General features: G+C 37.9%; 1 protein-coding gene across 1 annotated transcript in view; it reads left to right on the top strand.

Moving 5' to 3' along the window:
• LOC129560936 (uncharacterized) overlaps window positions 1–17,664 on the top strand; it is a 131,690-nt gene that overhangs the window by 33,056 nt on the left and 80,970 nt on the right. The window contains exon 4 of the mRNA XM_088840758.1: window positions 16,414–16,468. Coding sequence (XP_088696884.1) covers window positions 16,414–16,468 — 55 coding nt within the window. The remainder of the gene's footprint in view (window positions 1–16,413; window positions 16,469–17,664) is intronic.

Below are 17,664 nucleotides of genomic sequence, written 5' to 3' on the forward strand. Positions count from 1 at the left end.
TCAAGGCAATGGTTTTTCCCGTGGTCATGTATGGATGTGAGAGTTGGACTGTGAAGAAAGCTGATCGCCGAAGAATCGATGCTTTTGAACTGTGGTGTTGGAGAAGACTCTTGAGAGTCCCTTATACTGCAAGGAGATCCAACCAGTCCATTCTAAAGGAGATCAATCCTGGGTGTTCATTGGAGGGACTGATGCTAAAGCTGAAACTGCAATACTTTGGCCACCTCATGCAACGAGTTGACTCACTGGAAAAGACTGATGCTGGGAAAGGTTGGGGGCGGGAGGAGAAGGGGACGACGGAGAATGAGATGGCTGGATGCCATCACCGACTCTGTGGACATGAGTTTGAGTGTACTCCGGGAGTTGGTGATGGACAGGGAGGCCTGGCGTGCTGTGATTCATGGGGTCGCAGAGAGTCGGACACGACTGAGCGACTGAACTGAACTGAAGCTGACCACATTTATTCATTTAATTCATTTATTGAACACTGTGCCCAAGCACTATTTCAGGTGCTGAGAATACAGCAGTGAGCAAAATAAATATCCTGTCTTCATGGGGCTTAACATGGAATACAAGCTATAAAAATTGTTATATGTTGGTAAATGTAGAAAAAACTGAGAAAAGTTGCTGGGAGAGTGTGGAGGGTTGAACTTTTATAACTAAGGATTCAAGGAAGGTCTTACTGAGTGAAGATTTGAAAGAAGTGAGATAGTGGACCATGTTTCTTAGATAAAAGGGTATTCTTGACAATAGGTAATAGCAAGTGCAAAGATCCTGAGACGAAAGTGAACCTGAATCGTTCCAGAAACATGAAATTGACCACTGTGCCTGGAGCACAGCCAGAGAAGAGCCATATTAGGAGAGAGAAAACTTGGATGCTGTAGGGGATGTGAAGGGACACTCCTTAAGATCATAGTAAAGACTTTGCCCTTCACTTAAAGTGACAGAATGAGCCAATTCAAGGTTTTGAGTAGAGAAGTAAAATGATTTGACATGCTTTATGAGATCCGTCTGTCACTTGTGTTGAGAATACAGTGAATGAAGGGACACGGGTATGAACAGGAAGGCCAGGTAGGTGTCTGCTGCAATAAGCCGAGTAAAAGCAGTAGTGGTGTGGACCAGGGTAATAGCATCAGAGTGGTAAACACTGGTCAGATTCTGTATGTATTTTGCAACTAGAGCCAATAGGGCTTTATGATGAATTCATCATGGGTAGGGAAAGAAAACCAAGGAAAACTCTGGGGTTTATTAACTTGAGCCAATGGATAGATGGAATTGCCATTTACTGAGATGGAAAAGGCTATGGGCAGGTTTTGGCAGAGTTGGGAGGAACTAAGTTTATACCACCTCATGCGACGAGTTGTCTCACTGGAAAAGACTCTGATGCTGGGAGGGATTGGGGGTGGGAGGAGACGGGGATGACAGAGAATGAGATGGCTGGATGGCATCACCGACTCTGTGGATATGAGTTTGAGTGAACTCCGGGAGTTGGTGATGGACAGGGAGGCCTGGCGTGCTGTGATTCATGGGGTCGCAGAGAGTCAGACACGACTGAGAGACTGAACTGAACTGAAGTTTATACCAGTTACATTTGTGATCCCTGTTAGATAGCCCAGTGAATGTGTCAAGTATGCAGCTGGTTATTAAGTCTGGAAGTCAAAGGAGAGGTTAGAAAATATATATTTGGGTGAGCTGAGAAAATGGATGACATTAAATACATGGGTCTGGATGAGATGACCTAGAAAGTGAGTAAACACAAAAAGGAAGCCCGTGGACTGAGGCCTGGTGAGCTGCCTATCTGGAGAGATGACGGAGCCAGAAAAGAAGACTGAGAAGTGGATGATCAGTGAGGAGGAAAACCCAAAGTGTGAGACCATCTTGGATGTCAAGTGAGAAAAGTGTTTCCAGGGGGAGACAGTGATTGTCAGATGTTGAAAACTGATCAATTAAATGAGGATTGAGGAATGACTATCAGACTGGGCAGAGTGGAGGTTCTTGGTGCTCTTGACCCAAGCTGCTTTGTGGAGTGGTGGTGGTGTGAGAGACTCTTTGAAGTGAGACAGTGAAAGGAGGAGAAGTTAACTGAAGGCATAAATACAGACAGCACTGGGGAGGGTTTTTGTGACAGAGAGAAGAGAAATAGGGTAGTACTTGGAGTTGTTGTTTAGTCGCTAAGTCATGTCTGACTCTTGCAACCGCATGAACTGTAGCCCACCAGGCTGCTCTGTCGATAGGATTCTCCAGTCAAGAATAATGGAATGGGTTGCCATTCCTTCTCCAGGGGATCTTCCTGACCCAGGGCTTGAATCCAAGTCTCCTGGATTGGCAGGCTGATTTTTTGCCACTGAGCCACCATGGAAGACCAGTTCCTAGATGGTAAGAGCTATTAAGAGAGTGTTTTGAAAGAAGAGAGGACTAAGATGTTTGTTTTTAATAATAATGAGTAGAAAGGGGAACATGGGTGCTGAAGGAGAGAGAAAGTAAATTTGGACAAGAGGAGATGGGAGCTGGGCTCAAGTGGAAGGGTTGGCATCATAGATAGGCAGCTCATAGACTGATGAGAATAATGGAGGAACGGAAATTTAAGAAGAAAAATGAAGAAGATTAAAAACAATTTTTAATGCAAGAGAGTAGGAGAATCTACGTATTAAGGAAATGTGATGGATTGATTCCATTGTGATCCAAGGATTGTTGGAGTCAGACGTCTTGAAGCAGTAAGGTGAAAATGCAGGATGGTGAATAACTGTCTTATAAATTGAATGGCGGTGAGTCTGTTTCCAGCTGAAATTAATAAGGCAAAAGGGTATTGAACATTTCCCTGAGATGTAGAAGTATCATGAGACATTTTTGGGAACTGTAGGTTTATGCATTTAGTACAGCCATGTATACTTATCCGGGAAAGCCAGATTAACATTGACATTGACTTCCGCACAGTATGTGGCAAGACTAAATGAATGGTCTCGGCCAGTCGATTTTGCAGTTAAAATATGTGCCAGTGAAGGGAGTGGGGCTAGTTGGATAAAATACAGCCCCTAGGGAGGGTTGGAGCAAGAGACCTGCACATTATGCCTTCCAAGCCTGAAACGGGAAGTCAGGTTTTAATAGCTTTGACTTATAAAATTAATACCCTCCAAAGAAAATTCACCTGTTGCCAAATCTAATGCCAGGGTTTGGATGCTCCCAGTTCCTTCAAGTCTCTTGTTTGTTTTCATTTCTTTCTTCTTTTCTTTTTCTTTTTTTCTCCTTTTTGCCAGAGTTCCCTGAACTTTTAGGGATGATTACTAAAGGGCCTGTAATCTTTCTTCTTGATGAATTATTTAATTAGAAAGCCAAAATGAAAGAACAAGCAAAATTTTAAACATTTTGTAAAAAAATTGCTTTTCTCCTGGCTATGGATTTCCTTGTGTACATATAAATATACTGTTTATGTCTTGTAATTTGACCCACTTGTTTTGCAATCCAGCTCTCCAAAACATGCCATTTTAGTTAGGTAAGGCTGAAAAACAGCAGTTCTGTCAGAAGAAATTCTATTGACCTAGGTGCCAAAGACTTCTTATTTTTGTTTCATATACCTTCACTTTTAGAATTAGATACCCCAAAGCTGCTAAACTTGATCTATCACACCATCAGATGTCAGTGTTTAGCAAATGCTGTTGCCACTAATGATTTTTACACTTGAGTTGTTCCACAGTCTACTTTTAAATCTTGTGAATTAAGGTTTCCATTTAATATCACCAACCAAGAGGCAAGAAATATAGACATAATTTTCTCATAAAGGGGATATAAAAATATTCTTTATCCATACACATTTTTGTTGTTGGCTGGTGTTAAGAGGAAAAAGATTTAAAGATCACTTTTAAGATTAAACTGAAAAAAATGTGAGGGGACTTTGATGCTGGAGAGTTGAAATGTATTCTATTTATTCCTCATTGCGAATCTTTTAAGATGAGTTATCTTCTTGAATTTATTTATATTGCTCTGAGTTTTGTCTGACTCAAGAATAGGGAAATGGAATATGTGCTTATGTAAAACATTCTCTCAACAGAGAGATGCATAATATAAACAAAGAATAAGTCCACCCCACAATCGCACCTCCCAAGATAACCAAATTTAGCAGTTCAATTTGTATCCTTTCAGGTTTATTTCTACATGTGTATGTCCTTAGTTTCTAAAACAAAATGAGCTCTAATGTTACCATTTTAGCCTCTGTTTATTTTGTCAGTAAATTGTGAACCTGTTTCCATATATGATTTTTACCTCATTCAATTTATTGTATGACTGAGCTAATATTTTTTCCATCATTGAAGAAATTATTCACATTTCTAGTTTTTACTATTATAAGTAATGCCGCGATTCACACTTCTATGCAATAGGACAACATCACCTATCATAAACTTGTCCAAATTAGTAAATAAATACACTATTAAATTTAAAGTATCAAAAGAGTATGTGACACCTAAGACTTTCAAAAAGTAATTTATTTTTCTATTTGTTCTTCGTTGCTAGTGAATATGTTTATGTGACAGACTCCTAGAAATGAAATTATTCAGCTGATAAATATTATGAATTTGCCCTTGAAAAAGGTTCTGCCAAGTCATATTCCCTTTCATCGGTGAATAAAGAATTCTTGTTTCCCCACACTGTTTAAATTTTTCAATAGTAGCATAGCATACATATAGAAAAATAAGGTACTTGATGAGTATTGACTAAACAAAGTGAATTTATATATGCAAACAGGATCCAGCTCAATTCAGAGTATATTTCCATCCCAGAAGCTTCCCTTGAGTTGCAACCCATTCATTTGCCATTCCCTGCCCAAAGTTAAGCACTCTTCTCCTTGTATCACTGTAGATTAATTTTGCACTATTATATATATCTTCTTTCACTCAGTGTTATCTTCTTATTAGATGGTTGTTGTTTAGTCGCTAAGTCTTGTCCAGCTCTTTTGCGACCCTATGGACTCTAGCCCACCAAGCTCCTCTGTTCATAGAACTTCCCAGGCAAGAATACTGGAGTGGTTTGCCATTTCCTTCTCTAATTAGATGATTGGGACCATTCATATTGTTGCCAATATCAATGGTTCAATAATCTCCATGGTACCATATTTTAGACTATATTGTAGATTATTGATTATATGGTTGGTAGACATTTTATGTGTTTGTTTTATGTTTGTTACAGATAACACTATTTGGATTCTCCTACATGCCTTTTGGTGTATGTGTGCATGTATATATGTATGTGTATGTATATTTACACACACACATATAACATATACATGATATATTACACACACATAAGCACACATGCATACATGTTTCTGTTGGAAACTTACCTCAGGGTAGAATTGCTAGTTCCCAAGGTAAGTGTGCATTTGGCTTTAAAAGTTTTCGAAGTTGCGCGAGTTATCACAATAGCAGCAATGTGTGCTAGTACCAGTTGTACGTCCTGGCCCATTCTTGATATTATTAGCTTTAAAAATTTTGTTATTCTGATGGGTGTTCAGTGGTATATCTTTGTGGTTTTAACAGTATTTTCCTGATAATTAATGAAGTTTAACACCTGTTTGTATGGTTATCAGTCATTTGGATATTCTGTTCTATGAAGTCCTTTTTCAAATCTTTTGACCGTTTTTAAAATTGGCTTGCCTTTTTCTCACTTATTTTGGTGGGAGTTTTTCTTTTTCTGGATATGTGTCTCTTGAGATATATATATATATATATATATATATATGTATGTATGTATTGTATATATATATATATCCTCTTAATATATATAGTTTTTGAATGTTGAGTTTTAAGCCAGCTTTTTCACTCTCCTCTTTCACCTTCATCAAGAGGCTCTTTAGTTCCTCTTCACTTTCTGCCATAAGGGTGGTGTCATCTGCATATCTGAGGTTATTGATATTTCTCCCCTCAATCTTGATTCCAGCCTGTGCTTCATCCAGCCGGGCATTTTGCATGATGTATTCTGCATATCAGTTAAATAAGCAGGGTGACAATATGCAGCCTTGACATACTCCTTTCCCTATTTGGAGCCAGTCCGTTCCATGTCTGGTTCTAACTGTTGGTTCTTGACCTGCATATAAGTTTCTCAGGAGGCAGATAAGGTGGTCTGGTATTCCCATCTCTTTAAGAATTTTCCTGGAGAAGGAAATGGCAACCCACTCCAGTGTTCTTGCCTGGAGAATCCCAGGGATGGGTGAGTCTGGTGGGCTTCTGTCTATGGGGTCACGCAGAGTCGAACACGACTGAAGTGACTTAGCAGCTTAGCAGCAGCAAGAATTTTCCACAATTTTTTGTGATCCACACAGTCAAAGGCTTTAGCATAGTCAATGAAGCAGAAGTAGATGTTTTTCTGGAATTCTCTTGCTTTTTCTATGATCCAACAGATGTTGGCAATTTGATCTCTGGCAAATAGATGGGGAAACAATGGAAACAGTGACAGACTTTATTTTCTTGGGCTCCAAAATCACTGCAGATGGTGACTGCAGCCATGAAATTAAAAGATGCTTGCTCCTTGGAAGAAAATCTATGACAAACCTAGACAGCATATTCAAAAGTAGAGACATTACATTGTTGACAAAGGTCCATCTAGTTAAAGCTATGTTTTTTTCCAGTGGTCATGTGTGGATGTGAGAGTTGGAATATAAAGAAGCTGAGTGCTGAAGAATTGATGCTTTTGAATTGTGCTGTTGGAGAAGACTCTTGAGAGTCCTTTGGACTGCAAGGAGATCAAACCAGTCAATCCTAAAAGGAAATCAGTCCTGAATATTCTTTGGAAGGACTGATGCTGAAGCTGAAACTCCAATACTTTGACCACTTAATTCGAAGAAGTGACTCATTGGAAAAGCCCCTGATGCTGGGAAAGATTGAAGGCAAGAGGAAAAGGGGATGACAGAGGATGAGATGACTGGATGGCATCACTGACTGGATGGACATGGGTTTGAGCAAGCTCCAGGATTTGGTGATGGACAGGGAATGCAGGGATGGCGTACTTCAGTCCGTGGGGTCGCAAAGAGTCGGACATGACTGAGTGACTGAACTGAACCGAATGTGTACAATTAGAGATATTTTTCTCTTAATCCTATTTTTCGGAGAAGGCAATGGCAAGCCACTCCAGTACTCTTGCCTAGAAAATCCCATGGATGGAGGAGCCTGGTAGGCTGCAGTCCATGGGGTCGCTAGGGGTCGGACACGACTGAGCGACTTCACTTTCTCTTTTCACTTTCACACATTGGAGAAGGAAATGGCAACCCACTCCAGTGTTCTTGCCTGGAGAATCCCAGGGACAGGGGAGCCTGGTGGGCTTCCATCTATGGGGTCACACAGAGTCGGACACGACTGAAATGACTTAGTAGCAATCCTATTTTTAAATAAACAAGTTGTTTATTTTAATGAACTCTGCCTATTCAACCTTTTTCTTTACTGTGGTGACTTTTGTTTCTTGTTTAAGACATCTTGGCCTCCCCAAGGCCGTGAAGGCATTCTCTGTTTTTGCTAGAAGCTTTGTCATTTCACTTTTTTTTGGTTAGATTTATAATCCATTATAAATTGATTTTATGTGGTGTAAGAAAGTAGCCCATACTCTTATTTCCCTACTGAACATGTGCTCAGTCGTTCAGTCATGTCCGACTCTTTGCAATCCCATGGGCTGAATTGTATGTAGCCCCCAGGCTACTCTGTCCATTGGATTTTCCCAGCAGGAATACTGGAGTGTATTGCCATTTCCTTCTCCTTCTCCAGGCTCTTCTGTCCAAGGGATCTTTGTGACCCAGGGATCAAACTCGTGTCTCCTGTGTCTCCTGCATTAACAGGCAGATTCTTTACCAGTGAGCCACCTGGGAATCTGTGTCCCCATATAGTCAATTTTCTGAACTATTTATTGAAAAGTGCTACAGCGGCATCTTTGTTGTAAATCGGATGACCATGTTTATCTGTTTTTCTGGACTATTCTGTTTTATTTGTTGATTTATCTTTTTGCCAAAACTACATGCTTGAGAACAGGTCCCCATGTCCACTATTGCAGGCCCTCTACTTTTTTATTCTACAAGATTGTCTTTGCTGCCTTTGGTTTTTCATGTGCAATTTAAAATAAGTTTAGTAGTTTCCACAACAAATCATTTTTGGATTTTGATTGAGATTACACAAATGTCTATACCAGCTTCAGGAGAATATTCAGTTTCACAGGATTGAGTCCTCTAATTCATAAGATGGTACAATCCTCCATTTATTTAGGTCTCTAAGTAGTAGAGCTAGTAGACTTCTTGGATATATTTCATCATATTTATTCTTAGATATTCAATGTTATTTATATTTTATATTAAATATTTTATATATTTGTTAAAATTTCAGCTTTACTGACATATATATACAAATAAAACTGTAAGATACTTAAGCGTACATTGTGGTGACTTGAATATTTATGTATTGTGAAAGGATTCCCCCTTTGAGTTAATTGATATATGTCACCTCACGTAAATTTGCTTTTTTTTTTTTTTGATGAGAACTTTTAAGTTCTTCTCTCTTAGCAAATATATGTGTTCTGCTAGTATATAACAATTAATTGTTCTTTTTTATGGTCAGTAAACATGGTGTGATATGATCCCTTTGAAAATTTGAGACTTACTTTATGGCTGAGAATATGGTAAATTTGGGGGAATGTTCCATTTGCAGTTGTCCAGAGTACGTATCTTGTATGGAATGTTCTATTGACATTCCAAATTGCTGATCCTGTGATTACAATCTGTACCTCTCTTGATTATTTTATCAAATTTTAGGTCAGTTATTGAAAAAGGTGTTTAAAATCTGCATTTATTGTTGTAGGTTTGTCTATTTCCTCTCTTACTTCTGTTTGAAGTGTTTGCTTTATATATATTGAGCCTGTGTTACCAGGTGCATATATGTATTTTGATTGTTCATCTTGCTTTGGATTGTCATTATAAATTATAGCTTCCATTTAAATAATTTTACTTCTTTTAACATCTTTATCTGGTTAATACTTATATGGATACACCAGCTTTCATTGCTTAACTTTTTCATGATAATATCTTTTTCATTGTTTTACTTTATCCTTTTTGTGCCCTTTGTTTAAGACAGGTCTTTTAAACAGTAGAAACCTGAATTTTAAAATCCATTTGACACTATCATGGATTAGAATATTTAATCTCTTTGTGTGCATGCATGCTTAGTCGTCTCCAACTCTTTGTAACGCCATGGACTGTTGCCCACCAGGCTCCTCTTGTTCTTGGTATTGTCTAGGTAAGAATGCACACTGGAGTAGTTTGCCATTTCCTACTTCAGGGGATCTTCCTGATCCAGGCATTGAACTCACATCTCCTCTGTCTCCTGCATTGGCAAGCGGATTGTTTACCTCTTGAGCCACCTGGGAAGCCCTTAATTTATTCACTTTAAATAAAATTATCAATATATTTGGATTTAAATCTACTATAATTCCATTTTTTTGTATTCTTTGCTTTCTTCTCTTTTATCACTTTTAAAGATTAAATATATCTCCTTTCTTTTTCTTTTTAGCATGCTATTTATGCCTCCTTTTACTATTCTTTTTGAAGTCACCCTAGAACTTACAACATTCATTCTTAACTTAGTAGAGCTACAGCATTACCACACTGTGGAAATGTAATGAACTTAAAACAGTTTAGTTCTACTTATCATCATTCTGGTTTTCTGCTTTTTCTTTTTTTTCAGGAGTCTTAGATCCTCAATTTCTATTTTCCTTGATAGTTCTGAACACCAGTGCTTTGTCTCATTAACACTGTTAAAATGGGAAAAAGTTTTTTTTTTTTTTTTAATCACAATCATACCTTTCTGCTTGACCTCAGATCTCTACACCAAGTTTTGACTGATTTGGTTGCTTTGTGACATCTTTGAGCTATTTTCAGATGCATTTTATCAATCTTATTTAGATGTCTTTGTACAAGCACTGGTCTGATGCAAATTATTCCATCATGATCAGAGGTTAGACTTATTGAGTGTAGTTGTTATATAATTTTTATGATTTGCTGATTTCAAATGTTTAAAAAAATTAACATACTTTTTCCATCAGTGATATGGTGGCCACCATCTTGATTCAGTTCAGTTCAGTCACTCATTTGTGTCAGACTCTTTGTGACCCCATGAACTACAGCATGCCAGGCCTCCCTGTCAATCACCAACTCCCAGAGTTTCCTCAAACTCACGTCCATTGAGTTGGTGATGCCATCCAACCATCTCATCCTCTGTCATCCCCTTCTCTTCCTGCCTATAATCTTTCCCAGCATCAGGGTCTTTTCCAATGAGTCAGTTCTTTGCATCAGGTGGCCAAAGTATTGGAGTTTCAACTTCAACATCAGTCCTTCCAGTGAATATTCAGGACTGATTTCCTTTAGGATGGACTGGTTTGATGTCCTTGCAGTGCAAGGGTCTCTCAAGAGTCTTCTCCAATACCACACTTCAAAAGCATCAATTCTTTGGTGCTCAGCTTTCTTTATAGTCCAACTCTCAACACCATACATGACTACTGGAAAAACCATAGCTTTGACTAGACGGATCTTTGTTGGCAAAGTAATGTCTCTGCTTTTTAATATGCTGTGTAGGTTGGTCATAGCTTTTCTTTCAAGGATCAAGCGTCTTTTAATTTCATGGCTGCAGTCACCATCTGCACTGATTTTGGAGCCCCCCCAAAATAAAGTCTGACACTCTTTCCACTGTTTCCCCATCTATTTGCCATGAAGTGATGGGACCCGATGCCATGATCTTGGTTTTCTGAATGTTGAGCTTTAAGCTAAGTTTTTCACTCTCCTCTTTCACTTTCATCAAGAGGCTCTTTAGTTCTTCTTCACTTTTTGCCATAAGGGTGGTGTCATCTGCATATCTGAGGTTATTGGTATTTCTCCTGGCAATCTTGATTCCCACTTGTGCTTCCTCCAGCCCAGCGTATCTCATGATGTACTCTGCATATAAGTTAAATAAGCAGGATGACAGTATGCAGCCTTGATGTACTCCTTTCCCGTTTTGGAACCGGTCTTTTGTGCCATGTCCAGTTCTAACTGTTGCTTCTTGACCTGCATACAGATTTCTCAAGTGTCAGGTCAGGTGGTCTGCTATTCCCATCTCTTTCAGAATTTTCCACAGTTTACTGTGATCCACATAGTCAAAGGCTTTGGCATAATCAATAAAGCAGAAGTAGGTGTTTTTCTGGAACTCTTGCTTTTTCGATGATTCAACGTATATTGGCAATTTGATCTCTGATTCCTCTGCCTTTTCTAAAACCAGCTTGAACATCTGGTAGTTCATGGTTCATGTACTGTTGAAGCCCAGTGTGGAGAATTTTGAGCATTATTTTGCTAGCGTGTAAGCTGAGTGCAATTGTGCTGTTGTTTGAACATTCTTTGGCATTGCCTTTCTTTGGGATTGGAATGAAAACTGGCCTTTTTCAGTCCTGTGTCCACTGCTGAGTTTTCCAAATTTTCTGGCCTATTGAGTTCAGCACTTTCACAGCATCATCTTTCAGGATTTGAAATAACTCAACTGGAATTCCATCACCTCCACTAGCTTTGTTCATAGAGATGCTTCCTAAGGCCCACTTGACTTTGCACCCCAGAATGTCTGGCTCTCTTGGTTCACTGTGACTGTATCCTTGAAGTCATATTTAATTGGTTCAGTCTGGGTACCTATTTAGAGTTGTTGTCAATGAGTCCGTTCTTTGAGGTTTGGGGCTTGGAACCAGAGAGAATGTGAAGCTCTGAGTGTAAAACTTAGGGGCTACTTGACATCTGTTTTTTTCTACCATGTGAGAAAATGTACTTTGTAGCAAAGAAAAATGAAATCAGTATGGAGAGGAACTCAATGAAAAGGCATGGAAAGAAAGACTGAGCTATGATGGACTTCTCGATTCTAGTTATTCAGTAATCCCAAATACATATGCTTTTCCTTTGAATTTTTTATTGTGGTAAAATATATATCTATGCTGTATGTGTGTCAGAATTTATTTCCTTTTTAAGGCTAAGTAATATTTCATTGTATGAACATTACACATTTTTGTGTATCCATTTATCTGTTGATGGCCACTTGGGTTGCTTCCACCTTTTGATTATTGTGAGTAATGCTGTTAGCATTATACATGTATATGAATTGTTTTTTTTTTTTTACATTTTTTTGTTTTTTTTGTGCACTTTCTGTTTTGCTTAAAAATATTAGAGTTAAAATGCTGCTTGTAACCAGTAAGATCTCAATTAATATGCATGAATCTGTTTTCAGACCCCCTGTAAAATTCCTTTGCTCTACCAGCCTTTTTCTGGATCAGTACCACATTATCTTAATTATTTTAACTTTTAGTACATATGTATGATCTGGTAAAGGAGTTTTCCCTCTTTACTCTTTTAGAAAAATGTTTTGATTGCATTTTCAGCATGTTTTTTTTTCAGATGATCAATTGTCAGCTTCTAAAAAGAAAACGAATGGAATTTTGTTTAGTATTGCATTGAATTTTTAGTTAAATTTGGGAGAATTAACATTAAATCTTTTAAAAGTTACGTATATAATATATTCTTTTGTAAAAGAGGCAGATAATATTAATATTGGCTCTCTTTTCCAAATGTTCCAGTCCTTTTCCAGTTTGATGTTGTTTTGTAAGGACTCTTTTCTCCTCTCCTTACAGAATACTTTACATATGACCACAACATATGTGATGTTTACCTCACACACAGCAATTCTGTGATACCAACTGAGTGTCCTACAATTCAGTTAAATTCTGACACTGGAGTTAGTGTAGATCCCATGAGTTAAGGTATGGGTCCTGCAAAACTGCCTCCCCCTAATTCAGACTTTATTTGTAGCCCAGGTCGTCACTTTTGCTTCTGACTTACCAATTATAAATTGGGATTCCTAGGACCCCTTCCTTCAGTTCAGTGACTTGCTAGAATGACTCACAGAACTCAAGGAAACATTTATTCATTTTTACTGGTTTATTAGAAAGGATATAGTAAAGGGTGGGCTTCCCTGATGACTCAGATGGTAAAGAATCTGCTTGCAGTGCGAGAGACCTGGGTTTGATCCCTGGGTTGGGAAGATCCCCTGGAGAAGGGAATGGCTACCCTCTCCAGTACTCTTGCCTGGAGAATTCAATGGACAGAGGAGCCTGGCTACAGTCCGTGGGGTTGCAAAGAGTTGGACACGACTGAGTAACACTTTCACTTTCAAAGGATACAGATGAATGGCCAGATGAAGAGGTACAGAGGGTAGGGTCCAGAAGAATCCCAAACATACTTGTATCTGTCCCTGTGAAGTTAGGGTGTCCTACCTTCCTAGCATGTGGATGTGTTCACCATCCTGGAAGTTCTCTGAACCCTGCACTTTTGGGATTTTTATGGAGACTTCATCATCTAGGCATGGTTGATCATTAATTCAAATGTAGTACTCTTCTCTTCTGGAAGATGGTGGTGGGGGGAGGGTGTTGGTGAAGGATTAAAGTACCAAGCTTGTAATCATGATTTGGTCTTTCTGGTGTCCAGCCCACATCCTCAAGCTATTATAGAGCCCACAAAGAATTGCCTCGTGAGAAAAAAACAGACTCCTGCTGCTGCTGCTAAGTCACTTCAGTCATGTCCAACTCTGTGTGACCCCATAGACGGCATCCCAAAAGGCTCCCTGTCCCTGGGATTCTCCAGGCAAGAACACTGGAGTGGGTTGCCATTTCCTTCTCTTATCACCCAGGAAATTCCAAGGGATTTGGAAGCTCTGTATCGGAACCAGAGGCAGAGAACAGTGTATATATTTTCTATTGTTTCACAGATGTATGATGTGGGCAACCATGGTGTTAGTCAGTCAGTCGTATCTGACTCTTGTGACTCCATGAACTGTAGCCCACCAGGCTCCTCTGTCCATAGAGTTCTCCAGATCAAGAATACTGGAGTGGGTTGCCATTCCCTTCTCTAGGTGATCTTCCTGACCTGGGGACTGAACCTGGGTCTTCTGCATTGCAGGTGGATTCTTTCCCATCTGAGCCACCAGGAAAGTATGGACTTCTTTATACTACTCATCTAATTTTTTTTAATATCCTTTTTAAAAAAATCTTGAATGGTACACAGCATATGTTTTCCCTCAGCATCTCAATTTTAACATCTATCCATGTCCATATAGAAATATCTTCTTTATTCCTTTTATTTGCCACTGGGAGTTCTACTGTATAGGTGTACTTTATTATCTGATGGGTAGCCTGTTGACTAACCTTTAGGATATTGCCACTTTTCAATATTATAACAAAATTGTCATGAAACTTTGAGACATACTTTTTTATTCACATTTTTCTAAGAAAGAAGCTACCAAAAAGTAGATTGATGGGTTTAAGGATGTGCATATTTGAATATTAAAACTATTGCATCAATCTTACTGGGAATGCATTGTGTTTATAGATTAATTTGGAGGCAATTTACATTTTTTATAATAATGAGACTTTTTATCCTGGAACAATGTAATTTTATTTATTCAGGTCTTTTTGTGTGTACTTTGTTAATACTTTATAGTTCTTTTTAATGTAAGTTTTGCTCCATTTATGCTAAACCTATTTCTAGGCATTTAAATTATTTTGCTAGTGTGAATGGAAATTTTCCAGCTATTCCAGTAGCCAGTTATTTCTAGTATAAAAAGAAAAACTGTTAACTGTTAAAAATATTTATCTTATGCTGAGTGAAATAAGGCAGAGAAAGACAAATATTGTATGATATCACTTATATGTGGACTCTAAAAAATGCAAAAGCTAGTTCAATAACAGCAACAAAAAAATGGGTCACAGATACAAGAGCAAGCTAATAGTTACCAGTTGAGGTTGGGAAGGACGATATAGGGATGGGAAAGTGGGAGGTACAAACTATTGGGTGTAAGATAGGCTCAAGGATGTGTTGTCCAATGTGGGGGATATAGCCAGTATTTTGGAATAACTAAATAGAAAGTTGGAGAGGGAAATGGCAATCCACTCCAGTGTTCTTGCCTGGAGAATCGCGTGGACAGAGAAGCTGGCAATCTACAGTCCATGGAGTCACAAAGAGTCGGACACAACTGAAGTGACTTAGCAAATGGAAAGTAACCTTTAAAAATTGTATTAAAAAGTAAAGACTATTAAAAAATTTGTCTTAAGCACGAGGAACTTACTGAAATGAATTTTTATTTGATTCTCATAAATTTTCTTGGTATATAATCATAACGCCTGCAAAAGTGACTTGTCTCTTTCCAATGTGTATACTTTTATTGCCGTCTTTTTGCATTGACCAGAATCTCCTGAATAAAGTTGAACAACCATGTTGATAACATATGTTTATGTCTTTTCCTGTCTTTAATGGAAATGCCTTTAATTTCACCCTTAACATGGTGTTTTTTGTTAGTAACTGATAAAGAAATTTTATACTTTATGTATGTACAAATTGTTTATATCTTAACACAGCCATGGTAGATGAGCATATCAAAGTCTAGAATAAAGAATTGAACATGATGTTTTGGAAAGATCTCAGCTCTTGGAATAACTAGATTGGAATTCTGACTCTATCATTTACTGACAGTATGTTAATGAGAATGATACTTTACCCTATGAATCTGTTTCTACATCTAAAATAGGAAGATAACAATGTATCCAAGCATAGCTTTGTTATGAGCAAGAAAAGAGATGTTAGGTATATATGTAAACAAGCTCCCTAAATGCTTGATGTAGGTTGGACTCAATAAATCTAGGTTTCTATCTGGATCCTAGAGAAGGATTTGGGCAATGGAGAAAGCCAAGTAAAAAGCAGGGCACCATTTTCTTCTACCCTCTTGCTCTTTGTTGAGAGAACATAACTTACTAACATAATGTATTGCACATTTGGGGCTTCTCAGGTGGCGTTAGTTGTAAAGAACCTGCCTGCCAATGCTGGAAACGTAAGATGTTTAATTTTACTCAACTGGAATCTCTAAGCAGAGAAGGCAGTGGCAACCCACTCCAGTACTCTTGCCTGGAAAATTCCATGGAAGGAGGAGCCTGGTAGGCTGCAGTCCATGGGGTCACGAAGAGTCAGACATGACTGAGCGACTTCACTTTCCCTTTTCACTTTCATGCATTGGAGAAGGAAATGACAACCCACTCCTGTGTTCTTGCCTGGAGAATCCCAGGGACGGCGGAGCCTGGTGGGCTGCCGTCTGTGGGGTTGCACAGAGTCGGACACGACTGAAGTGACTTAACAGCAGTAGCAGAATCTCTAAGACTGGCTCCACACTATAGGTATCAGTAAATCAATTATACAGCAAATAAGTGAGTCTAAGAAGTTCAAATTGTTTTAAATTTACAAATACATCAAAATGAAAAAATCCTTTTAGAGTTTTATAAAGTTGATAAACTCTGTATATCCATAAATGGAAAAATATCTCATTAAACTAACCCTTTTTATTTTAGGTCCAAATGGCTTCATCCAAGTTTGAGAAGTCATTCAAGAGTATTTGAAACCAAGGTAAGGGTCATTTTATTATGAAGGCTTATTAGTGTTATTAAGGACAAGTTACTGCTAAATTAATCAACAGAATTAAGAAAGAAGTCAATGAGCCTATTATGAAGTACTTCATAGATTTTCAAAATTTGGTAACTAAGAAGGACAGATGCCAATCCCCACATGGACCAAAGCTTAGTTCTTCTACTGAGCTCCAGTCACAGCTGATAATCAAAATTCTCTGAATGGCCTTACATAGTTTTTCAAATTTGGGCAGGTCCCATCCTGTCATTTTTAACTTGGGTGGCTAATATATACACATATACCCTGTTATTTGGGGTTTTATTTTTCAGCATCAAATGGAGTTTTATTTTTATCTTCTTTCAGTTTTATAGAGATATGATTAACATACGGCACTGTATTAAGTTTACGGTGTACAGCAAAATGATTTGACTTATATACCTCATGAAATGATTACTACAATAAATTTAGTGAACACCCATCTTCCCATATAGATAGAAAAGAAAATGAAAAAACATACTTTTTTTCTTGTGATGAGAACTCAGAATTTTCTCTCTTAACAACTTTCATGTATAACATTCAGCAGTGTTAATTATATTAATCATCTTGTATACTCCATTAGTTGTTAGTTTTGACCTTCAATGATATTGTCTTTTTGTGGCTTTTATAGAAATGCTCATTTCTTGTAAGTCTCAGTTTCCAAATATAAAAAAAATGAAACACATGAAAAATGTTTTAACCTACCTGGATAGGTGGTGAGTCCCTTTGAAGCATGAACCATGCTTTCTGTGAGTTGCATTCCCATCAAAGTCAGCAGAGAATTCAGAGCACAATATGTGCTTCCATAGATATTTTAATGGAAGTTAATGAAAACAGTTTGAGTGGTTTAGACTTTGAATGGCAAACTTTATAATGTATAATTTTGAAGTTTGTTTTTCTGAAGATATTTTTATGTTACTTGTTGATAAGGGTGTAAGTTACTCATTTCTGTAATAGCAACAAATGCTAGTTGAGTGAGTGAGTGAAAAGCAACTGTTTGATAGTTGTTAAAACAAAGTTTATTGAGTGAACTACAATTAAACAGAAATAGGGTAAAAGTATAAAGTATAAACTTAAAAATAAATAATTCCTTTTGTAAGAAGATAGATTAGCTAATAGACTCAGGGCAATTGAATATATATCTTGTTATAAAATTGTTA

This window comes from Moschus berezovskii, chromosome 10, assembly GCF_049115385.1.
Source record: "Moschus berezovskii isolate FMDL1 chromosome 10, NW_MosBer_1.0, whole genome shotgun sequence".
NCBI classification, from domain to species: Eukaryota; Metazoa; Chordata; class Mammalia; order Artiodactyla; family Moschidae; genus Moschus; species Moschus berezovskii.